The sequence below is a fragment of the Paramacrobiotus metropolitanus genome, unplaced genomic scaffold (assembly GCF_019649055.1).
Source record: "Paramacrobiotus metropolitanus isolate TYO unplaced genomic scaffold, Prichtersi_v1.0 Parri_scaffold0000213, whole genome shotgun sequence".
Taxonomy (NCBI): Eukaryota; Metazoa; Tardigrada; class Eutardigrada; order Parachela; family Macrobiotidae; genus Paramacrobiotus; species Paramacrobiotus metropolitanus.
In genome coordinates, this window is record NW_026570433.1 from 38,201 (window position 1) to 64,211 (window position 26,011).

The window sequence follows — 26,011 nt, forward strand, 5'->3', positions numbered from 1 at the left end:
AGTGTGTCCAGCCTCACAGGAGCTCGGCATCCCCCCAGAGGCATGTGAGACCGGGATCACTAGCGTTCACGTCAGTGGCGCTAGGCGCTACGCCTTTGGATTATGGCCTGTGTTGTGTCTCGCTTCTGATTGGCTTGTGTTTTGTTAGTGGGCGCGGCATAGCACGTGCTGCACAGCGTTGCACGCTGTTGAATGGGCTCCACGCTTTACGATCGAGCTGCGCCGATCAGTGTTGATTTTCTGTTGTCGGAATTTTCAATATTATTAAAAGTCAGCGATTACGGTGCGACGTTTTGTGTTTCCGCATAGCTCGCGACCCAGATCGTGTCGCTCACTCCACGGGATAGATTCCGTTTCTGTCTCCGTCTGTGGATCCATTCTGGATCTACCATTAGAGTGTGCTACTTTGTAAAGATGTTCTTAAAACTTCCGGATCAATTTATTTTTTCCAGTCTACAAAGAGACACTGTTGAACAATCTATTGTACTGCTGAACGTCAAGCCAAAATGTAACCATGTACCCCAGGGTATTTCTTGGGAAACAGTTGGCGCTAACAACACGCATATTGTGGTAATAGCATATTTTCGAACTGGGAATGTGGCCATTTCGACGCATTTGCGCTTTTTAAAACATATCACTTTCAATCAGTTTTGCTGTAACAAACCACGTACGGCAGTGTCGTTAAAAAAGCGGGTTCGTGCACGACGCAGTTTGTAGTGCAAACCTAAAATTATTTTGCAAAAAGATGCATATGGTAGATAACGTTGCTGAGTATTTTCTGGGACCGGTTCCTCTCCTACACGCCTGAGAACAGGCTGCGCATAAATAATAACCGTATTTACATTAATTTAAAGCTTATTCAAGCTTTTGTATTGCTTTGCTGCATTATTTAACTTCCACTGTACGGAATGTTGACCGATTTATATTTCTGGAGAAAAGATTTTTCTTCTGTGTATCACCTATTCCGGAACGGAAAACACGCGATAAGTCAGTTCTCTTTTGGTTAAATACAGTCAAAACGAGGCCACGTAAAATCAAATTTCTCGACACCTAACATGAAAGACAGTAATTATTAATTACAAAACAAGTAAGATCAATCACCAAATTATACAGCTTGGAAAACTGTCAAAGTCTGTCTGGTATATCTTTGCAGAGTGCACACTCCGCACCGGTACTGGCAATGGAAGACTGTACGTGCACTATTATCTAAAGGGGCTAAACATCCCCCTGCCTCCCATATTCCCTGATTGAAAACTCTGGTGTGTTTCAAATGAGGAATAGGATGTCCTTGCGCCCGTAGAAGGGTCCACTCCATCACGACGGTAGTACCTCGTATTACCATCGGGACTTACTCCGCTCTGCACACCGTCCTCACCAGTTCCAAATGTCGTACCAAACGATCCAGCGCCTGGCATTCCACTGAAACTGGGTGGAATTCCACCGAATCCGCTCATACTTGAAACTGAACGATCCATTGGACCAATGAGCGTTTGTGCGTTACTAAGACTTTGCCGGACCACATTCTGTACGGAAGGCGGAAGCATTCGTAACTCATCATCTGTTAAACCACCGGCAATGCCGAAGTTGTTGTTGCCGTTAAACACGGTGTTGGGTCCTGTCATCGTGATGATGCGAGATCCGCCGCGACGCCTATTCGATATCCGGGTAAAAGTACGACGTTGGGTCTGAGGCGCTGGCGTTGTAACTTCTTCCGGTTCGGACTGATCGTCAGTTATTGTTTGCGGTTCTTCGGTTGTTGCTGCGGTGGATGTGGTTGAAGGTTTGGAGGTAGACCGCGATTTCGCAGCCGCTGCGGCGATCTGGTTTCGGACCATGTCGGTCGTATGCCAACTGCCGTCAGGATTCGGGACAGCCCACAGATGAGGGATGTCGGCTTTTAAGGCCAAGGTGTGGAACTGCTGGGCAACGACGGCCAGGTCGACGTCTGCAGTGGCGGTGCCGTCGACGGTGTAAACTATCTGGTGGATGCTGGTGCCGTCAGGAGCCGCGGAAGGGTCAAAAGCTATGTCGCTTTTCATCGACAGTGTGAAATCGTCCGCAACGTTGCTGCCTAAATAACGAATTTCGTTACAAAAGTATCAAATAAATGCGCCAAAATCCATATGATTCACTACACAAGGATCGTCAAAATCTCAAAATGCTTATAGACCTCACACATCAGATTCTTAAAAGTAGCACAAAGGTATGCCACATTCATCATTTCGGTATACAAACAGACTCTGCTGTGCTTTGCATTAGCTCCAGCCAGGAAAACAAGCTATTCAAAATTTTTGAAAATTCATGGTAGTCAGATGAGAGATATCCTGCGCCTTCGAAAGCCTAAATTTTTCCAAATTTACTAGCATGCTTTTCAAGGTGTTGAAAGATCAAAAGTATCTGGAGATGCATTCAATGATATACTTGTATTCAAAGTTAAGCGCAGCTGCGCTTTTCGATAGGGCTTTGGCCTTTGAGTACCCAGTTGTAAGCGTTTCGAAAATTTTGTCCTAGATTATAAAAATAAATGATGAAAAAACGGGAAAACTTGTACGGATAGTGATGTGACAGTTAGCGCCTTTTCGGGCAAAAACAGTCGCTGGAAGTACCTAGGATTTTTTTCCATATCGGCCTGATTTCGTATTTCAGAACGGTATTCAGCTCTCGCCTGGAGTCGCCCAAGATAGCAACAACATCCGGCAAGCTAAAGTCTCTGCGGAACACAAATGGCGTAGTCGTTGATGTTGAGCCGACGGTGACGGTACTCATCATTTCCTGGACCGACACTTTAGGCGTTTCCTTTATAAACTCGCGTGCGGTGATACAGTATGCCTTGCGGATGCGTTGCACATCCAGTTCGGATAAACCATTCCGCTGGCCGATGGAGGCGCCTAATTTTTTTGGCAGAACGCTGGGTTTCTTGGTGTCGATGGCAAAAGCATTATAGGGATAGTGCATGAGGGAGGCGTAGTCGTAGGGTAGTCCTTGTTTGTCGCCACGATATTGCAGAAACTGGTTTTTATCAGCTGAAATCAAGTGCTGTTAAAGGCCAATAACAGCTTTCACGACGGAAAAGAATCTGTTGAGAACGTACCATCTTTGATATTATTCCACATAATCGTTACAAAGTTATCGCGATCGTCTCTGGACATTTCGTGATAGAATCCCAGGGCGTGCATAATTTCGTGCTGGATCCCACCAATACCTTTTAAGCAGGATGTGGTCAACTCCACCAACTGATCGGGGCCTTGGCGTCCAACATATGATTGACAACTGCAAATCAAATATAAAAGCTTTGAAAATAGCGCGGAGTCCTGACCAAAATAAAACGATGGTCAGATTAAGCACAGATAAGCACAGATTAGGAATTTTTGCTTCTTCGTACCGCATGCCGCGAACAAAACGAATATAGGGAGCATCTTTGCCGGCGTCGGTGCGCTTGGTAAATGTGATACATTTGTCGCCAGTGGCCGCTGAGATGTTCTGCATGGCACCTATAATTAGTAGCTCCTCGTTCATTTCTGCAAAGAAACGATTATCCCTTTGTAACCAGAGAGAGAGATGCTGATTCCGTACCAAATTTGTCGCTGATGACGTACGGCACACGACCATCTGGCCATAGAAAGGTAATATTTGCCACCATATCCTGCGCCTGTTCGCGATTCTGTAAATAAGCACTATTTTCAGTTGAACACAAACATGGGCATTGGTCAGTATTTAATACGCCATTGATACGGTTCAAATATGTACTGGCGAATTTGGCGCCAGCAACTTTAATCTACTCTAGAGGAAACCGCGAATCCTGCGAAAATAGTGCTGACAGCACAACTTACGCTGGCCATGGTAATGCGGTCTAACCCGGAAATGTCCCCTTCGAACAGATCATTTCCGGACGTCAGTTCAGCATTGTCCTCCTTCAGCACTTCAGGGTCGATGAATTTCTGCCAATCTGTTATAGATTCAGAATATAGGCTTGTAAAATGCTACACCGCACCGTATATTTTGAGTAGGCGCTTTTAAGTTTTTCGCCAATCAGGAAAGCATATTTAGAACACGTACCGTCCGGTAAAACCTGTGCGGCGACCAGGAAACGAGACAGGAAGATCAAATTCACATAAACCAGAACTTTCTCCATAACAGCTGATACAGTAGCCTTTTTCCGGAAATTTTAGTACTGTGGCTCAGATTACGGCTGTAAAAACGGTGATCAAGAATTTAAGTTTTTTGTGATGATTCTTACAGAAAGCGTGATGATAGGTGTGTTGAGTAACGTCACTGCGTAGTGCAGTAGCCGCTGCTGAGAAGGAATTATCGTCAGCCGGTGTGCATTGCCCAAGGGAATTTTTTTTGAGTGCGTAACTTGCCAGTTAATTAGTGTCTGATTGTCGTATAAACTTTTGTTCTCCTTATAATGGCCCGGTTTTTAGAAAAGGTAGTTTATTAAGCACGTGCCGTTTTAATTCAACACATACAATGTAGGACTAAATGGTCGCATAGCCCCATATCCAGCATTCTGTACGCAAGCGGTGCAGTGCACTTGTACGAAACGGATATTTTGAACTCAGTCGTACAGTGCACTGCGCTGCATTCGTACTGAATGTGGAGATGTTGGGTATGCGACCATTTTGTCCTAAGCTGTACCACGTGCAAACCTTCCCGCAGCGCCAAACTGCTTAATGAACAGCAGAATTTTCACATTCATTATTTTGCACATTTATATGCCGTCGGCAGAGCTTGCCTGCTTTGCGGTTGGGTTTACAGTATAGCCGGCATCCGCGTTTTCTTGCATGCTGCGTTGGTAAAATATTAAATCGCGCATGATCCAGCTAAAACTCGAGGGCTTTTACGTTTGCTCTTTGATCTGGCATTCACGGAAAGCAAGCCAAAAGACACGAAACAATACAACAATACAACAATATCAAATTATATTATTCGGCTGCTGAGACGACCTACACTTTTTTTAAAATTCGGTGCCGGGATTTCAGTCGGTAATGGCGTAGAAACTTGGTCAAGTTATGATAATATGACACCATCAATTTATGTACATGTACTAACAGTTGAAAAGTGTGCTAATGCAAATAGATTACGTGCAGTAATTATTTGACAAATTAATACAAGGCTGGTCCGGAAACGCCTGAGGCTTAAACTGCCGCCACATTGTCTCGAAAGTGAAAGGCATTCGCCAGTTGAAAATGGGTGAGTCAGAGGGAGATGAACAAAAGTGCCTAAAGCGAACTGAGTTTTTCGTGGGATAGACCGGATAGTTAAGTACTATGCAGTAGCCATATGGTACGTACTGTAATTCAATCAGGTGTCAGTTAATGTATACATGTACCAGGGAAACCGTTCGGGTGTTTATTGTGCGTTTTTATTTTCAGTTTGTCCGTATGTTTAAATTTAACTAACGGGGTTATATTATGGAGCACAAACAAAGCTCCAGGAGCGAGATAACCGGCAAAAAATGGATGCAGAGGCAGTTCACCTCGAGATTCTAAAGTTTTCAATCACGACTCAAGATGAGATAATCGAAGTAAAATCTAAATTTAACATTATATAGATGCATAATAAGCAGTGGTTTAAACTTCAAACCACCCGGCGTCATCACTAACGCCGGCCGGGCCACCATCCAGAACCGAAGCCGCCACCACCGAACGACGGTACCCCGCCAAACGACGATCCCCCACCAAACGATGGTCCTCCGCCAGGAAACAACGGTCCCCCGCCAGACGACCGTCTTCCGCCAGCAATATACGAAAGGCGACCGCCCGGTCCGGGAAATCCATTAGAGAAGCCTGAGCCGCCGAGTAGGCGCAAAAGGAATCCCATTCCGTCATTGTTTCCCGTGGCGCGATTATCCGTTTCCTCCTCGGTGGATGTCGTCCCTGGGTTCACTCGTTCCGGCTGCGATGTAACCGCTACCTTTTCTGTTGACTCGGATTCGTCTACTGTCAGCGTGTTTTCGTCGCGGTTGCCTGAGGAGTCTCCACAGGAGTAGGCTTTACGAATACGGACGACGTCTAATCGCGACAGTCGCTTTCTCTGCCCGATGCGTGCTCCTCGCTTTTTCGGCAGAATGCTGGCTCTGTTGGTGTTGAGGGCGAAGGCGTTGAAGGGATAATGCATGACACTCTCGTAGTCGTACGGCAAACCTTGTTCATCTCCGCGGTATTTTGCGAACTGGTCTCGGTTATCTATATAAGCAGCATTTTCATAAGGGTATTGGTAGGGTAATGCAGCCATCAATTCTGAATACACTTTTTACAGAGAAAAGTTATTTCTTAAAAAATGGCTAATATCGTGTATCGTGATTTTAATACAGATTAGTCATGATACCATTAATTTTCTGAACTCACACAACAATAGCATCATAATACATAATTATATCGCTTTACGAAGCTTACCGGGTTCGATATTGCTCCATATAATGTTGATATACTGATCGCGATCGTTCCTGGACATTTCATGGAAGAATCCCAGCGCATGCATAATCTCGTGCTGTATGGTGCCCATTTCGGTCACACAGCCAGGAGCTAGCTCGATTTTCTGTGGTGAGTTCCATCGGCGACCAATTAACGACTGGCATCTGCGAATCAATCAGCTGACATGCATCCCATGTTCCCTTACGTTGCGGTAATATGCAATGTACGTACTGACTGCCCGGCTGAAAATGAATATAGTTGTCTTCGTTCCGGCGCCGGGAAAATTGTATGCATTTTCCGCCGGTTTCTTTTGTCAGGTTGAGCATGGCGTGGATGATCATCCGTTGCTGGTTGCGATCTGTCAACAATGCCAATCATTTACGACTATGTCGAACCAGTTTTATTTTAAATTTTATTTCTTTCCTTAAACTTTACCTTTATTGCTTATATAAAAATTAAATTATATGTTTTGATTTAACTTTGTGATTTCTTTACTAAATATTCGTTGGGAATGATATTTTCGTAACACTCAAATGTAAAAGATAGCTGTACCGAATTGTCCACTGATAACGAAGGCGACACGCCCATTGGGCCACAAAGCATCGCTGTCCGTGGTGAGATCTTGCGACATGTTCTCGGCCTACAAACAAATTATCCACACTGCAGCTCTCAGCTCTGTACTAATTGAAAGCCGAAAGCGGGCAAATTTTTAGACATACCTGCTTAACAGTAGCTTTGTCCAACCCGGCAATATCCCCTTCCAGAAGGTTACTCTTGCCATTCCATTGCTCTCCTTTCTGCAGCGTCGTTTCCAGAACTTCCGGGTCGATGTACGACTTCCAGTCTACAAAGGGGCCAGTAAAAACGTAAGAGGCACTGGAAAAACATTTGCCTTTCCAGATATGATTACAGTACCATCGGGGAGGTCCTGCTCGCTGGTCACAAAGGACACTGTCGTCAGTGACAGTAGCAAAACAAGCCTTATGGCAAACATGGCGGGAGTTGCAAACGCGCTTAATATTAACCTTCCCGGCAAACGACTGGAACAGAGAATCCATTCTCGCCGCTGTCTTTCTTGACTCTTATATCACTGCATAGGAGACGTCATATGCATCGTTTAAAAATTAAACTGAAATCCACCTTAAACTGCCGCAGGATCGATGCATAAAAATGACTTTCGAGGCACATTACAGCTCTACCAGGCTGACAAGCAATGAATTTGGCAACTTCGTAATTACCCGCGATTTTAGCTACAGGGACAATGACTTTACGACAATTATTCACTTTTGACGTGTGACGCCTGCGATCAAAGTGCATGTATTTTTAGCCGGTGTCTCATGCCGGGAATACGAGGTACTGCTTACTAAGCAGTACCTCGTATTCCCGGCATGAGAAGTGCTTACGAGGAATTAATTAGTAAATGCGCACGAGCAGGCGGCGATGTGGTTAAACAAGTTTAACACGATACAGTTGTGTCATTCATAATTTCGCAGGGTTAATAACGGAAAGAAGCGTAATAAATTTTAACAAGGTGTACTTTTAATCTTATGCACGTTTTCCTAGCAGAGACATACAGCTCGGGCTCCTCAGCGTGTTAAAGCTGTTTTGGGCATAGCTGGGAGAAAGCAAACGCCCTGGTTGAAATGTTGATTGCTCTAACGGTAATTGTTGGTTACTCGCACGTCGTCTAAAGATTCAGTATTTTTAAATTTTTTAGTCGATACAGAAAAGTACATGCCATTTTATTTAAAACAGTGCATCGGTTTAGTATTTATTCTGTTTTTTTTGTTAATCCCACCCAACATCAAGAAAACCCATTCAACATATCGCTCACAAAGGCTTATCGCACATACATATCGCATACATATCGCTCACAAAGGCATACATACATATCGCAAACATACATATCGCTCACAAAGGCTTAAAAATAACTTTGATTACTTTGTTTACCGACCGTTATAACTAAACCATTAATTAACTAAACACAACTGGTGCCTGATTTCCGTTTACAGCTTTGATAAAGCTTTCGCGTTATCGGTACCGATACCATCAGTTGCATTATGTACCTACCGGGTGGCCGAACAAAATGGCCGTCTGTTTTGTCATGGTGCGCTGGATCCGTCCAACACTGAATTGACGATATCCTAGTTTCATTCGATAGAGCAATGCTTTTAACATAAAAAAGTTAAGTTAAGTCAAAATTTCCATAAGGCTGAAATTTTTTATGAATTGTTTTGTAAAACTGGTTGGGTTTGGATGATGTCCTGGAAGCGAAAATCTGAAATTACCCGTTTCTAAATTTAAAATTCTTGCTATTCAACTAACGACATTAATGTAGATTATTTTACTGTTTCTGGTAGAGAGGTTGTTTCTCGTTTTTTTACTGTAAGGAACTGCAGTATTCTAGCAACCGTGCTTGGCCAGCGCGCTGAAGAACAGAGACTTTGCACGAGTAATTCTCGTGAAACCGGCAAACAAAGTTTTTGAGAGAAAATTTCTAACCAACGTTCTAAAAGCTTACCAGATTCAATTTTGTTTCTGAAAGGGCAATGTGTCAGCTACATGTTAAAGGTAAATCTGCATTTTTTTATGCAACCTGTCATGCAGCCAAAAACTGTAACCGAAAATACTCGAAAATACCAAATAAAAAACCGGCATTTTTCGAAAAGATTACAATGTCTCATGACTGCATAACTCGTTCAGCGTATGCAGCATGACCACAACTTTTTTTTCTTTTAGAGAAAACGTACTTTGCTAAATGAAACAGTTAACAATATTCAAAAAGTCCGTCAGAGGAAGAAATGGCACGAGATTTTATGTTTTGCGAGCTGGGACACGAAAGATTTGCAGACAGTTTCATTTGGCATCATTGCAAACGAAGACGGCTTAATTTTTTCAAAAACTTTGTTTTAGGTTTTGTGGCTAATAAAATTCTCTATCGAATGGGTCTAAGACGTTTACGGTGCGACAAAGGGTCTGCGAAAAACAAACGGAAACAGGAGACGGCCATTTTGTTCAGCCACCCGGTATGTATGTACTTTGTAGCATGGAAAAAATCAGCATCAGTTTACAGCAAACGCTCATGCAGTTAAGAAGAAATCCATGTAAGAAACCTGATGATGTACAGCAAACTACTTTTCTAGAACGGCGTCGATAAAAAGCTGTCTGAACAGTACTTTCATGACTGTGTAATCTCTAGATCTGGCTGATTTTCTCGCGCGATATACTACTTTTGTGCTTGTGCTACCAATTGAGTACCAAATACCAACTTCAAGGTGCGATTCCGCTGACAGGCAACCACAGTTGACACAGTATATACCGTTTCCAGTTTGTCAGGCGGCAGAAAACGTTGGTCCAGGACCGTTTAGTTCCGGTTGCTGCTCGAAACCCAGAAAGTATTCCCACGCAATAAACATGGCCAAACTCGTGAAATTGGCGTTGTTGTCTCTGGCGGTAGCCTTGTTTGTGGTGTCTAGCGAAGGCACGATCTATGCTGGACAGTGCATGGAGTTTGTGCCGATTTTATTGAAAGGCCGCAGTACATCGGGTTACCGCAACGTTCGACCAGTTCCCGGGCCATGCAGTTGCCAAGAAGCCCTTGAAAAAGCCCAAGCTCATTCAGGCAAGCCAGAATCATAATCTGTAATGATGACCTTTTTAAAGTATCCACAGGTATAGCGTTCACGTAATCATAGTCACCGGCATTTGGTACGGGAAGCTGTTAAATGTGCAGATCAGTTTGTTTATGCTACTGTATCATAACGTTACTAACCAGATGGCCGAGTTCCGTTTCGAAGAGTGTCATTGCAGGTTCTGATCGATGGCTGCCGTCGTGCAAAGCGGATGGCAAGTGGGAGCCTAAGCAGCACGACTCCAAGGGTGCCTGGTGTGTGGACTCCAACGGCAACCAGATCACCGAGAAGGCCCGTGATACTGCCGCTACCAGTCTTCACTGCGATTAATTAATCAAAGGCTAAAGCTACCAATTCTGAAATGTGTTTTGTTTCTTCGACTTAAGTAACGTCATGTTAACTGTCAGCGCAGTAAATATAACTTTGCCGCGTAATTAAAATCTTACCTTCTCTGAGTAGTCGGCTACAGATACATGGCTTGACCGGCTGTCAGGATGGCGGTATTTCAATAAATACTGCTCGAGTAGTACTTTACTTCAAGTTCAAGCACTGCTATTATCTATTTTAATATTCATCGCTTACTATAATATACATATACGAGCAATAAATGTACACGGTCATGAGATTTAGACTATGAAGGCCAAAACGATGTGCTGGTTTAACCTTCAGACATTCCTATGCGGTTCTCAAATGCATGTTGGTGCAGAGCAACATATTTATTGTCTATTAGCACTAGCGGTATTATAGCGACTTGTGTCAAAACAGCAGTACAGTACAAAATTTTGCATAATGTACCTGGTAAAGTACATGACATGAAAGAAATACCGTGTGCCGTTTGCTAATAAGTGTCATCCTCTATTCCACATAAGTCTTTACATTTTATTTAGTCTGCGCTTCACATTTTACTGAGTTCAGTTCAGTTTCGAATCAATTTAACCAAAAAATGTCTTCACTAACTGTCGTAGTAAGCAGTTAGAATATGGCGCGACGTAATCCTCATCGGGTCAGCTGGTATATGGATGCGAATAATATTTGGCGTAAATATCCAGGAGATCACTGCGGTCTTTTCCAGAAGTGTAGCGCAAGCACAGCTCGAAGGTTCTGTCCATAAGCGTATGGGTGCCCGAGCATGCCGAACTCTTGACACCGTCCCGATCGTGTGCTGCTTTACAGAGAATCCATACAGTGTAGGCGGAAGTGATGTGCTCTCGACAGGACGACACACGGTCGGCCTCCGTGTCACGCTTGGCTCGCTTGACATGGAAGCGCTTTAGCGCTGTGTTTGCAGCGTTGACCTCCCTTGCTATCACCTACCGTAAATAACAGTTCGATAACAGAAATTTTCTCATGCTTTTAACTGTACACAACATGTACTGTACAACGGCATTGGCTGGCAGCTAACATAACAAAGGCAAAGAAACTGATAGCATACCAATTGGCCATGGTAATGTAAAGCGGCAAATGCGGATGACAGTCTCTTGGTCCAGTCTTACAGATTTGAAATCAATATATGTAGACCTATTGCTCAATACCGCCGCTTTTATAGTTGTTGAGAAAATAAAGGCTTGTTCATATGGGGTATATCAAACATTCTGTGACGACAGTTTCAAATTTTCTTCCTTTGTTGACCTGTTTTAATTTCCTGTTGTTGTGAATACGATAGCCATCTTTGGACGCAAATGGTCAAAAGGCAGATACCGAAATTTCCGGTCACGAAGTATGATGACTATAATATTACGACACATTTCTTTATGGAAGCCGGTCATGACAAAAGCATTCGCAAATCGACAAATCGACAGTATCCCGTCTTTTGCGTTTGGAACGTCAAGGTGCAAAAGCACGCAGGCTTTATAGATATACCGCGCTGAATCATGGATGGCCTATGTTATCGTCGCTTGTTCTAAGTCGAACGTTGAGCTGAACACCAAGTCCATCAGCGGATACTTAATGGATGTTGGTTAGGCCGGTTAATGGGTCGAGTCTGAATTCCTAACAAAGGTAATTTAGCTGATCTGTACAATTAAGAATGATGATGGCGCTCGGTACTTGCTTTCTTAGTGGTTTTGCGCTGTTTCCACTGCCGCTTCGGTGAGATACAACGTGCGGTAACGGATGTGTGAACGAATAAGTTTAATTAGTAATAATTATTTTATCCGATACCGGTGTCATGATTTCTGCACAACTGTCAAAACTGTTACCGCTATCGCACAACATGCTCGTATAACCATGTTTTAGCATTATGTATTAATTTGCACTGGCGCACATGGATGAGCGTTGCCGTCCAACGGTGTCACCACATTTGAAATCAAAATACACAATACACCCGAGAGAATTTAAAACTACTCGTATGAAGGAGCGGCAAAATTGTGAAACAATGTCATTAGCTTAACTGTTTGCTTTATCAGTGCTCTGTAGGCGCATGACCAATTTAACAAGGTCACAAATTCACCGCCTATTCCGAGTTACTTCTGGTTTAATATATTAGACTCAGCTTCCGTAAAATTTTTGTGTTTTTTGCATTTGTTAATTCCGCGAACCAGACAAGAAGATTCTCCGCAGTCTTACAATGAGTGGGAGGCTACCAAAGGCACTTCGCTTCAACGAATGGAAAGCCGATCAGCGGCTACTGTTCTACACTTTATTGTCTTTGCTCGGCTTGGCTGAACCGGCATCCCGAACAGGTTCCATTGCACACTGGGTTCTCCGAGGCTTCTTAATTGCCGCTGGCAGTGGATTAGGTATAACATCTTTCATCTGCTTCGTTCTGTCGTGTATAAGCGTTCACACCGGTTAGGGTTCCATGAACAATCTTTACTCTTCCACGCCTGTAATGCTCAATCGGTAGGCAACTCTCATCTCAAACTGTAACAGATCCTTATGGTGGAAACACAACGACTCAGGAACGCGAGAACTCAGGAATCCCTAAGCAGGAACACTCCAATCACAACTTCCGGTCGTAAGTCCTGTGAGGATCGGCAAGAGCTAGGACGATTGTGTCACGAGCAAACCTGTATACTAAGCGATAATCCGAGAACGACTATGCACTTCCGTAGGAACAAGTATTGCTGCCTCTTTATCCAATTCACACCACAGTTCACAACGCAAGGAAATCGTAATTAGAAAACAGTCTCAGAAGTCAAGTTCCAGACTACTGATCAGTGACTGCTGCCGATATTAGTGACAACCTGAACTTATATAGACTTCGCGTTATGACATCATATACACCGCTAGTAAAGAGAACAGCAAATCACAGTAGAGATTGACTAGATTATCTGTTATGTTGCAGGTGGAAGGCGGACAGTCAGCATCCGTACGTACATCCCGGCGTGTGATCCTACTCCCACACGTCACCCCCACGAACGATGCTTGGCCGTGCCAATATAAACAATCCATCCCGCAACATCCCAGTGCGATTGTGCACTTCCATCCATCCTGATCCCGATCCACCGCACAATCCACGTGTCCATCCGATGCCCAATGTGACTGTACGCCGCGATTCCGAGTGAGTTAGTATGTGGAATCCTTGGCGAGATGGCATCCGGAAGTCCACGGGTTTGGCAGGGCGGAGGTCCAAGGATCCAGGAGGGCGAACTACAAATTACTTGTACTGTGCCGTTTGAGTTTAGATGGTGGTTTTTTGTATGTACAGAATACGGCAGAAAGCTTTTATTGATTGTAAAATCTAAAATCTTAAAATGTAATTATGTGCGATTCTGTAGAACTATGCATTAAACGAGCACCAAACCAACCAACCAGTAGTATTCTTACGAATTCTCGAGTACTACATCATCCAGTAACAACAATCAACAATAACAAACAAGCAGAATGTCAGCACTAGCACAAAACTATAGCTTAACACGCTGTAAAACAAATATCAGTACAAGCAATAAGGCTGTAGTGCCAGCAGTGCATTAAAAGAAATACACCATGTAACACGATAAACGGCAACTCAGGTGAGATCAAAGGAAAAATAACAACAAGGCATCAACAGGTTATACAAGGTTACTTGCCAGCATTAGGAGCCAATGAAAACAGACCAGTCATGCCAGATCCAGATGCTGCTGCAGCGGCATCTAAACGGCGAGAAACATCAGCAGCCATCTGTCGGCGATGATCCGCATCCAACTCACGCTGCTGTTGCTGGGCCAAATAACCAGGCACAAAATTATGCTCAGCTGAACCAACGGGGCCAGAAGGAGCAGAAGGCGCACGAGGACGATCAGCTGGAGAACGGTCGCGGGCATCGCGGACAATCGGCACATCGGGTAGCGGCAAAACATTAGGCGGCAAACCCGGAAATTCAGCATTCTGCTGCAGCTGCACTGGCGGAATAACAACCGGAGGAACAACATTCAAGGCTGGCGGGCCATGTAGATTGACAGCAGGGTCGACACCATGGGGCTGACCTGCAACCACAGCTCCATTGCCTTGGATCGGATCCTGCGCATGCGGCGCTTGGTTTCCCGGGGGGTCAACCTCCATGTCTGGGGCGGCAGCTGCCAATGGAGCAACTGGGTGAGGATCTCCATCAGGTATTTCAACAACCTCCGGTGCGCCCAAATGTCGGCCATTACGACGCCAGGGATCGTTTCCGCGACGGAGATTATTGTCTCCAGAATTCCGATGATTTCCTCGGCCATACGGACGAAAGTTGCCACGGAAAGAGCCACGGCCTCCACCCCTTCCTCGGTAATTATAACCGGCATTATTCTGCTGCTGGTTGGAAGACGAATGAAAAATGGCGTCTACCAACTTGTCAAAAGCACGGTTAGGATCAATAGGCGGCATGCCCAAACTAAAGAGAACTAATGACCTTTAACACGGAAATAAAAAGCGAACAACGTCAAAATCATACACAGAAAAAGCAGAAAATCTAACACGCTACTGCGCCGAAACGAAGAATCCACAATGCCGATTTCTGCACGCTACACGCAAGTGATTTTATACCGATCTGCCAGAGTGAAAGTTTAAAATGCGGTAAGTTCCACAGGTAAAAGAAACGACCAATCAGCGCTTCGCGCTATATCCTTTAATTCAACTTAATCAGGAGATCAGATCAGATCTAGGCACAACGGAAGATTCGGCACTGGCGCTTACACACCGACACAATACACACGACGACCAGTTCATTGACTTGACATATAAAATCGAAAAATAAAAATAAAGCACGAATTTGCTCATGATTCACAGTACTGAAGATCATTTGTTAGTGTACGAATAACAGCAGCCAGCGTAATACTAAATAAAGGAACAAAATATGCAAAAAGTGGCAAAAACAATACCGCACAGTTCTTACGACCAGGAGGGCAATTACAACTCTTCAGAATGCGGCTGCTGTTGGTCGTGAATTGTTGGTTCCGCGATTTCAGGCGAATCCTCGTGGACAATCACTGGCGGCACAGCAGGCGCAACTGGCTGCAGTGATGGCAGCGGATCTACATCCATCTTCTCCAAATCAGATCCATCGTTATCATTCTCTTCGTCATAATCGGCTTCATCATCCGCGTTTTCATCAGCGGAGACATCCGCAGCAGGATCATCAGTGTCATCATCTTCATCCGAAGAAATGTCGGTCTCAGACGAGGACGGCGAAGACACCTCTTCGTACTTGCGCCTCTGGCCGCGGCTACGCAGATAATACGGTCCCGCAGAAGTAGACGGTTCAGGTTCGGCATCTTCCATATTTTCAGCCACAACAGCCGCTTGACGCGAAGCCGCATCTGCTCGGTGACGGTTGCCGATTTCTTGAAACAAGGCAACAAAAATAGGATTTAGATAAAGATACTGCCGTCGGAGTTCTAAAGCAATAGCTGTAGGTAAACGGCAAGTAATCTGGCACAAATCATAGCGGTTGATAAGAGATCCATGCATATACAGAAAGCCAGACAAATATAGCTCCGGAAAACGGGGATGAAAGCGATTAAGGCCGGAAAAATAGGCCTGAGAAATAACCACATCCTGCTCACCGTTCTTATCGGCTACAACCATTCGTGGAAACACCGCTGAGGACGCACGCTTGCGAGCCGTTTGTTTGGTCTTATAAATCGGCCGCGATGCGTTTGGATCGTACGGCACATAGAGGATACCGCCTTTGCGCAAGTGCTCTTCATCTACAAAGAGGTAGAATAAGCCTGATACAGGTTGTAAAACCATATTGAAAACAACCAAATATGCAAAACGGAGTACAGCATTAAGCAGGAATAGTCTCAATTAAGAACAAGACCTTATTGTAGTACAGGGCTGTATAGCCTTTATTGAGGGAAACTGGAGAAAGAGTCGCAGAAACATAGCACTGGGCAAACACACAGTAACAACAACAATACCTCGTGCCGCTCGCACTGACGGAGTTTCAGAGGATGATGGTTCTTCCTCAGTAAGATCCGGAGTACCCAACTGTTTCTCCGCTTTCGTCTGCAGTTTCTTCGGAGCTGGCGGGCGGATCTCAACGTCAGGATCAGCAGGAAATTTGCCACGACGGCTTCCACGGTTTACAACAGTAGCATTGCGACGAGCAATGGCGCGACGCTTGCTCTCATGATAACGGCGGCGCAATGCAGCAGAAACTTCTGCTCCACGACTAGTAGAAGGCCTAGGACTCTTCGTTATGCCAGCAACACGCCCAGATGGTCCGGGAGATTGGGCAGAAAACGCTGGCTGCGAGGAAGTTCGGCGAGAAACTAGTGATCGAGTCACTCTGCTGGAGGAGCGAGCTTCGTCACTGTCGGGCGAATAACCAAAACCAAGCCCAGACAAAGCACGACTCGGGCGTGCAACTGGAGTAACTGTCTTACGCGCAGAAGGTTTCTTCGGTGTTAACGACATTTTGAAACTGATAATGGTAAAAATGGAAGATGCCAGACAAGAGAAAAAGAAATCCGCGAATACAGACAAAACGAAAAACCACAACAAGGATTGAGAAAATTGAAATGCGGTTAGTGCGGCACCGGCACCGGAAATGAAAAATGCAGGTAATCAACCACACAGCGGTTGACAGGCGACAAGCCAAATTTTCCGAATTTTTACTGTTTAAGTCGTCGAACACTAATTATAGGATTCTTTCCATTCTTTCGTGAAAAGTTAAGGATCCCATTGAGGAAAACTATAATTTTTATCAACATACCGTTTCACGGCAAAAGAGGCAATAAAAACGGGAGAACAAAACTCAGAACACGCGGCTGGGAAATATTCAGAACACAGACCGGAAACTACTTAGTTTCCGACGAAGTTGCCAGCGCGAGGCGATTGACAGGCGACAAAATGCCGCATCGCAAGCACAAGAAATGTCAGCTGTTCACCCATAACACTAAAACGAAGAACCCTACAATATTTATTCTTCTGTGGTGACGGTTTCCTTTGTTTATTTCTGTTGTTTCTTTATTAGATATTATATTTTAACCACCGGTTTCATAATGTCTGGACAGCCTGGAGAGCCATCGGCAGAAACGGATGCGATTGAACACGCCCGCTACTGGAAAGAACGAACGCGGGAATCTGTGCAGTTTGCCATGGCTGAACCATTTACCGAGAATGAAACCGCAGCAAGCCGTCGTCAACTGGCTATGCACACAGCCGCACACGCCTGCATTCTCGAAGCGGATATTACAGGGTACTATGTGGATATTGCCCACATCAAGCAGTTCGTACAAGATATGAACACGGACTTCACCGCGGATCGCGTCGAAGTTTTCCTGGAGGACGCCATTAACGCTGGAATTCTGCTGAAAAAGATGGCGCGCGACGGGCGCTTCGTTCTAGAAGTCGCTGAAGAAGTCTACAGGGGCCGCGAGGTGAAACTGGTGGACACCTATAGTAAACTCCGATGCATGATTCGCGCGATTCTGTATCACGCGCGCTACGCCATGAGCCGACCGGAAATTCAGCAATGGGCTACCGGAACATACGATCTTCAGCTCGAGAACTACGAGTACTGGTTCAACCGCGGTCTACATCGGCTGCTGGAGAAGAAACAAGTCGTGATGGTTTATGGGAATCTGTATGTCCACAGCTGCATTGACCTGTGGCTGCGCAGCATTCGCGGGTGCTGTCTCTGTGACACTTTGGCTCAAACAATCAGTGAGTATTTGCTACTTATCCGCATAATTCGAACAAAGTTTAATATGAACACAGCTGAACTTCTCCTTATTCTATGCCGTAATTAGAGTGATTTGCAGATGTAAAGATGGCAACGCTGAAAATCGAAAAGAATGGACGAGAAGTGGAACAGCAGGTAACCGATGCTAGTTTCGGTTACGTCGGCAAAGATGTCGAATTAATCGTCGACGGAGTGATGGAGCGCTTGGACGCCATCGAGCCATCGAAAAACAACACTACCGGAGCTAACATGCTTGTTCGCTCCAACAAGGATGCTCGGATCAAGCGGGAGCCAATTATCACCTTAAGTCAACTGAAGGAGATAAATGCTCGTCCGCGATATGTAGCAACCAAAAAGAACGAACAGCGTGAACGGACCAAGAAGAGAAAGGAACATGACGCGACAAAAGCTGAAAAAGCCAAGGCCAAGGCTAAAAAACCAGGCGACGATAACGCCGAAGACATCGATAAACTGCTGAAGATGGTCGAGAGCGAGCAGAGCATCATGAAGAACTGTAAGGCGCTAGTGAACACTCTAAAAGCGCGCGTGTACACCGGCATCGACCATATCAAGTATGTGCGCGAGGCTTTGGAACAACGCATGGCTAACATCAACAATGCGAAGGAAAATATGGATTTAGATTAAGATACGGTGTTTTGTGCATCTCCGGCGGCTGTTTAAATAGTTTATTGGTAATTCAGCCGGTTGTTTCCTATATCCTGGTTGCTTTTAACTTTTGGATCTGAGTTTAATTCTGGATAGCTTCAAGACAGATGCTCATGTAATTTTAATTCTCCTTGTCGTACAGATCTCGTCATTGAGTTTAACTGGCGAATTTTAATAAAACGGCATAACTGCTGCGCATAATAGTATTACCAGAAACGGATTAAACGAAGATAACCATAGGCATTGAGCATGGTCAAACCGTAATGCACCCACAAGAAAGGCTGTAGTGGATACTAATTTAATTTCCCCAAATACTGAACAGCGACATAAATCCACATCAGCAAAGACCAGAAAAGTATAAAAAGAAATTTTTAAACTAACAAAATTGGTCTTAAGGCGGAATTGAACCTGGAAACTAGCTGCACGGCTGCATCCTGTTCTTGCACCTACGCTAGCGTGACTACGCACATTTCCAAATGGTTTGCTAAACACCGGAAGCGCCACATGTCGTGTATAAAATATGACAGTGCGTCGCATGGCTAAATTCAGCATTCAGGCAGAAAAGTATCAAAAAATAAAATTTGTAAGTGTAAATTCCAAACATTTCAATTCTAACGTGTAGACTAGCTCCTTCTTGTGACTCGGCAAGTGAGCCACTATACTACGAAATCATCTGACAGAAGACACAGAACTGGAACACTAGACTTGCAACAAACAGCATAGTGTGCACTTGATTTTATAAAACCGCTCCCTTATAGTAATCACAAAATTCAAATCGCCGCTGCGAACATCTCAGGTGAGGCACCAACAAAGATACAAAAACCAAAAAGTGAGTTTTCCAAAATTGCAACTTAACTGTAAGGGGTTTCGAACCCGAAACCTTCCGATTAACCATTGTCGTAGTTCAACAGGTCAAAGCACTATACTACGGCGTTCTACGATGTTAAATTTGAATTCTTCCATCGGAAATGATCGTAAAATTGTATTCATCAGAGACAACGCATTTTGTCAGCATTAACGTAAAATATGAAACCCCAAAAAGGAAATTCTCAAAATACGTAATTTAATTTTAGAGACTTGAACTCTAGACCTTGACACAGCTGATTAGTGTGGATTGTCGGTCTAGCCACTACACCATAGAATATCCTCCACTATAAGCAGTTTAAACTTGACACCGGAAATGCGCCATATCGCGTATATAGTAACAACGCGGCCGTACAGAATTCTTGAATATAACATTATTGCTCATTCATTATGACAGCAAAATTCAAACCAAAAACACCAGGGCATTAATATATTAGACCACAAAAATATAAAATCGAAAAAGAAGATCTAATGAAATATGCTTTATTTATGGGGGTTTGAACCCAAAGCCTTAAATTGACCGGGTGGTTGCAGAAATTGGCTACTCGACCACTACACTACGGCATCTCCCGACAAAAGGAACAAAAGCAGAGCCATAAGGATTGTACACTCGTACACCGCTCACAAATGACTTAAATAAAATTAGTGACACAGTACGGAATACGTAAGGCGTATGGATTTGGAGAATATAAACCCGAAAAGAAGGTTTGTGGAAACGCTTTTAGAATTGTTACAGGTTAGAACCCAGGATCTAGCGGAGAGTCGCCTAATATTGTCCTCTTGTCTAGTCCACTACGCCACCCAGGACACCGACAAAACTACTGCCAGATAATATCGTACGGTTAACACCGTTAAAATTTCCACTTTTGTAGCGATGGCTCTCAACGTAGAGTAACCCATAATTCACAGTATGTGACGCAGTGTACAAAAATATGAAAGCATAAATAATAAAAGCAAAAAAGGAAAGTATATTCACAAAATTGCATTTTTATATGGACTAGAACCTCCGACCTGCACGAAGCCAGTAACGGGAGCCAGTAATATACCAGCGGGGTCGTTCTACGCAAAAATAGAATTAACAGCAGCGCCAAAGACGTACCACTACACACAACGAGTAATGCATAATCTGCGTGTAGGTTACCCGCCCGAGTAATATCCTCCGTGCAAATTAGCACGAACATTAACGGAAGTAGTCTGTCGTGTGGTTGCGTGCTACAGAATCTAAAATTCATGGACCAACAGCCGAAACGGCACTTACATAGATTTTATTGAATTCGCACATCGCATAATAATCAAACATTCGAACAGACAGAAGAGCAGAACGCAAGAGCCATATTATTATCCGCACGGAAAACAGCACAGCTAGAACTCACGCAACAAAACTAAAACGGACCCAAACTATATGCACAAACTAAAAGATAAATTTCTAAAAGAGACCCGAGAAATATGAGATCGTAAGAGAACTTGCAGGCAGACTGCAACTAAACAACGAGACTAGTACGTGCGACAAACCAAGGCAAAAGTACCTAACTGATTACCGAAAAATGGAGCAATACAAGGCGGAATCCCGCTCAGAGACTCCATTGAGTCCAAGAACCAGTACTACGGATTCGTCAACGGAAGCTTGGAAACGGCCTCCTTGACCGCAATCTTCTTCCGTTCGAAACGGTGTTGAGCCTCAGTGCGTTGAGCCATCTTCTGCGCGACCGATGCTGTCCACTCCGAAACCCGGTTTTCCAGCGCCTGTTTGGCCGCCTCCTTTGTCTCACGAGCAGGGGGAGTCATCTTATTAGAATAGTATCACGCGCGAGTATTCGACAAGGCACCGTGGTTTTATCCAAAGGAAGTAGAAAATCAAAGTGGATAAAAAGTAATGACGAGAAAAACTACTGGGATACATTCAGAATACTGGTATAGCTTGCAACCGCCCACTTATGGCAGTGACAAATTGTCAGACTTCGCTGGCTGCGAAGTTAACGCCAACGGTATCGCCTCCTCGAGTGGGGAGCACACTAGGAAATTCTACACTATCTTACCCGCGGAACCTAATTTACAGTTATTTTATTTGATTTCACATATTTCGAAAAACCATACAAAATTATAGCAGCATCAGGAAAATTGTCGAGCCACTATATAATTCACAGAAACAAAAAGCCTTAACAATCAGGCTTATCACAACTTGAAAGAAAACATGATCCGTTTAAAGGGTGAGGTTTAAACGACAAAACATACAGTGCAAAGGGAATCAACTGCACGCCAAAGAACAACACTTAAAAGGCCTGTACAAAATCTATCCACATCGCCGCTTACGAAATACTCAAATGGCCGATGGTGCAAAAAATCATTTCCAATAATTATAAGGAATTCCACGCAAGGCATGACGCTGAATGACAAGATGCTTACGCTTTTTCTTCGGAGACTCTGGGATTGGGGGCTTCACGTTCTCCCAAAGCATATCCACTGGCAGAATCTTAGTTGGGTCCAGCATATGAGCCTTCTCATTCCACCAATCAGCAAAATCAGGATCAGGCCCTTTCCAATCATCTAGGCTACCAGATCCCCACAATTTCGGGACAGGTTCATCATCAATGGTCTACAGAATACGGCCACAAGAGCCTGGGCCGTTATTATTACACTCCACACAACAGAGTTCCTCCTCCAGAATACGGTTGTTTTCCTCGATTTGACGCCTACGACGCGCGCGGGGAGATTCTGGTTTAGGAGGCATCGGCGAAAGGCCCAGATCTGCACGGATGCGATCTGCTGCAGCGCGAACCACCAGAGTATCGGGTCCAGGCCAAATTCCGCGGCGGACGTAGAAAAATTCCGTTTGATCCGCACGGATTTCATCCTCCGCGTAATTAACCAACATTTCATACCTTTCAGGGTTTTCCACTGCAATACACATCAGAGAAAGATTTCATCATTAGAACGAGTATGAAATCCTTCGAAAACCGAGACGTAGAAAAATGTCAACACCAGGAACTTACAACGTAATTTCTCGGCATACTCATCCGAAATGATGCGGCCGAAACTACCCTTAAAACTAAAGCTGCCTTTGAGAGAATCCATCTTTAAAACACGACTGTGCGTATGTGTAGATATAAGTTTAAACCGCCAAATGAAGATTTTAAATTTAAAGAACCGAGGAAGAAGTCGAAATGACAAGTCTGTGCAGGAAAACTGCTAACACACACTGCAACAGACCGGAAACAGCTGTGCAGCCCCAAACTGCCACTGCCCTATCATTCAGCTACATACGGGCGGTTGGTACAGCGACTAGTACTGCGCATGTTACGACGTGAGGATAAGAGCTTTCCGGTTGATTCTAAATCCGTTACGGCTTCCAACAATATAAACCATATTTCTGTAAAAGTTAGCTTTATTTTGGTTCAGGATTAAACCTTCCGTCATTCTTCATCAATTTTATGGATCAGCAACAAGATGTGACTGCCACGGAACCAACGGTAAGCTAATTGCACAAAACAGTGTAACATCGTAAAACTGTGCCAAAAGGCTAGTTGTAAACTAAAAAGAAAAGTTCTGTACCAGAATTTAAGACTAAGGAAGACCATTTCAGCCAGCAAAATAACGGTACTTAGAATAGCAAGACGTAGCAGCCGAAGGATCGTAAAACGTAACAGCCAACGTTATGTACTGTATTTACAGACAACAATTACACAGCAGCGCCCATATCGTCATCATCATCTCGGCCGGGATGGTGGCGTTTAGCGATCAAGTCATCCAACTTGCCCGGGCCACGTTTCTCCTGTCCCTTCGTCAGCCAACGAGCTTGCTGCAGGTAATCCGAACGACGGTGGGCTGAGTGCCAGCGTCCCTCAGCTTCCAATTGCAACTCAAAGTCAATATCCGAGACGGGATCGTTGGCATGTTGATTGTAGACATCCACGAGTGTGACGACAGCACCACGATCACCAAGTTCACCCGGGGCGTAATTCATCGCTGTGAGCAACTGCACAGGATTCCGAACCACATTGATACCATGGTTCCGGCGGAGTTCACAAATAATCTGGCCAAGAAGCCATTCCTGATGGAAGTCCGCGCGCAGGTAACGCAAAAGTGCATAATGGGCTTCACTACGCTGAATGTCCAATGTATGTACAAAACGGTTGTATTTATCCAGACTCATCTGAGATCCGATGTGGTAAATTCTGCCGCGGTAGCGCAACTTAGTGTCCGGGTGTAACACGATGTACTCGCTGTCCGGGTCATACGGGCACTGATGTAAACCAGACGGGGGAATATATCCATGTTCTCCACGCGCGTACTCATACGGGGATGGCGGAAGACCGCAATGAACCATTCTGCCCGTCCATTCAAACGTTTCTGGCCAGCCAACGTGGGGATCATCATTCAGTGGCTGCGGAACATCAGCTATAACTTGCACAGAATCCTCTGAAGAACTCGTAGTGTCTTCATGCTGAGTTGAACGATGCGGTGGTAATCTCGGACGATGCATGGTAAGAGACTCCGGTAAATGCCAAGAAAAGAATAGAGAGAACAATCACCGCACAACGATAGACTCGTAAATGAAAATTTGCAAATTAGGAAGGCTGATAGTGATTTTCGCAGGCAGCGGCTTCAATAGTTTGGCCAAGTTATCCGGCCAACCTCGCCCAAACAAGTGCCTGTGTGGGGCGACGAACCCGACGTCATCAGCGAATAGCCAATGGCGAAACTGGACGACCGAACTGTACGTACACTCGAGTTTTCTGGGAACTTTCCACAATATCCACAGGTAAAATTATAAAGTAAACAATTTAAAATTGAAGATTCAAAGTGAAATACATAATTACACGGCCGCTCGGGCATTTTAATCGATATTACACAAGGTACAAATCCGACTAAATTTCATCACATCGGACTTCATCTCAGGCCAGAAGACCCGAAGACTTTTATATAAGTATTCATACGGAGAAATGGCACTGCGATATTTATGTAATAACCGGCGATGCACTGACTCAACAAGAATTTTACGCCACTGATAGGGGATTAATATTCTGGGAATTCTTTTCGCAACATCCTCTTTCTCTCCATAATGACAGATAACACCGTTGATTTTCAGGACCAAAGGAAGATGCCAGGCCGCATAGGGGGAGTCTTCCAGGGTGAAATCTCCATCAACCACAGCGTCCTACAACATGGTGTCACTACACTCCATCTGCCGATATTTCCAGAACTCTTGTTTGTCCAAAGCGTCGTCAGTGACCACGCCCTGGGGCCAAAACTGTTCAACGGGACATGCCCAGGCTGGGGCTGGAAGAATTCTGTCTTCTACCTTGACCGAGGAAGTTTTCAATGACTGTGCCGGGCCGATCTCCATTGCATTACAGGTAATTGGCGAGGTGTTACTGGCCAACGGCTAGACTAATTCAGATTGGCCCCTTCCCGGCTGGGATACATTCAGAACAGCCGGGTCTCTATTATTTGTAACCATACGCTTTTTAACATCAACCGACGGGTCTCTCTTGCGTTTTTTGTCGTTGTTCTCATTAATAAATCTTTCTACAGGTTTCACCACACGCCCGGAGCGGGTCTTCAACAATGGAACTTTCTCCATCTGATCGTCCAAGTACTTAGCGTATTCCGCGTCCAGCAGTGACGATGCTGTATCCGGTGATGGTATTACCGGCGGCGGCGCGGGCGCCTCAACGATTTCATCGGGGCATTCCTTCTCAACACAATCCAGTAATTTAGGTAGTTGTTCATCTTGTAGGATAGTGTCAACGTCGCGGAAGTTATAAGGCTTTAAACGGCTAACATGAACTGTGTCCGTTTTAACATTCCCGCGCCGATTACTCTTCACAACATAGTGCACTGGCCCTGACGGGCGAACAATTTCCCATCCAGCGGTCCAACGGGGCATAAGCGATGGATTTTTGCCCACTTTCCGGTGTAAGACATACACCAGCACTTGATCTCCCGGTTTATATGTAGTATATGAAATGTTGGTATCATATCTGATTTTATCTTTCAGCTTATGGCGGAATTCTTCTGCGTTCACCAAATCCAAGGCCTCACCAAGACCACGCTGCATCTGTTGCACAAAAACGTGTGCGGGGATTACGAAATCCTCTTCAAACGGAAGAAAGTTATTCACCGGTAAGCGCATCTCGGTGCCGTGCATCATGAAAAATGGTGTACGGCCCGTTCGTTCCACAACTTTACTGTTAAAGGCAGCGCAAAGGGCTGGGAGGAAAATATCCCAGTCACTTTGCTGCTCGTTAACGTATTTCGCCAATGCCTTCTTGATTTCTCCTACACGTTTTTCAACTAAACCGTTGCCCTGCTGGTGTCCTGACGCTGTAGGTGCATGAGCA

General features: G+C 44.7%; 3 protein-coding genes across 4 annotated transcripts; 1 reads left to right on the forward strand and 2 right to left on the reverse strand.

The window, feature by feature from the left end:
- Positions 1 to 981: 981 nt before the first annotated feature.
- Positions 982 to 4,347, reverse strand: LOC129601095 (uncharacterized). 2 transcript variants are annotated; one of them, XM_055499821.1, is made up of 7 exons: positions 4,057 to 4,347; positions 3,831 to 3,946; positions 3,574 to 3,661; positions 3,383 to 3,491; positions 3,092 to 3,270; positions 2,607 to 3,023; positions 982 to 2,071 (listed from the first exon to the last, which is right to left on the reverse strand). In XM_055499821.1, exons 1-7 carry the CDS (start codon positions 4,130 to 4,132, stop codon positions 1,203 to 1,205), a joined length of 1,854 nt encoding a protein of 617 aa, XP_055355796.1. In that variant the 5' UTR covers positions 4,133 to 4,347; the 3' UTR covers positions 982 to 1,202. The 2 variants fall into 2 exon arrangements, with proteins under 2 accessions (XP_055355796.1, XP_055355795.1); XM_055499820.1 differs by having other exon boundaries at positions 3,383 to 3,518; positions 4,057 to 4,344.
- Positions 4,348 to 5,348: 1,001 nt separating this feature from the next.
- LOC129601098 (hatching enzyme 1.2-like) lies at positions 5,349 to 7,499 on the reverse strand. Its single transcript, XM_055499826.1, has 6 exons — positions 7,332 to 7,499; positions 7,136 to 7,260; positions 6,969 to 7,056; positions 6,648 to 6,774; positions 6,399 to 6,580; positions 5,349 to 6,188 (listed from the first exon to the last, which is right to left on the reverse strand). The coding sequence occupies exons 1-6, from the start codon at positions 7,408 to 7,410 to the stop codon at positions 5,602 to 5,604; spliced, it is 1,188 nt and encodes a 395-aa protein (XP_055355801.1). The 5' UTR covers positions 7,411 to 7,499; the 3' UTR covers positions 5,349 to 5,601.
- Positions 7,500 to 9,679: 2,180 nt separating this feature from the next.
- On the forward strand, positions 9,680 to 10,503 carry LOC129601099 (uncharacterized). Its single transcript, XM_055499827.1, has 2 exons — positions 9,680 to 10,038; positions 10,227 to 10,503. Exons 1-2 carry the CDS (start codon positions 9,831 to 9,833, stop codon positions 10,376 to 10,378), a joined length of 360 nt encoding a protein of 119 aa, XP_055355802.1. The 5' UTR covers positions 9,680 to 9,830; the 3' UTR covers positions 10,379 to 10,503.
- The last annotated feature ends 15,508 nt before the right edge of the window (positions 10,504 to 26,011 follow it).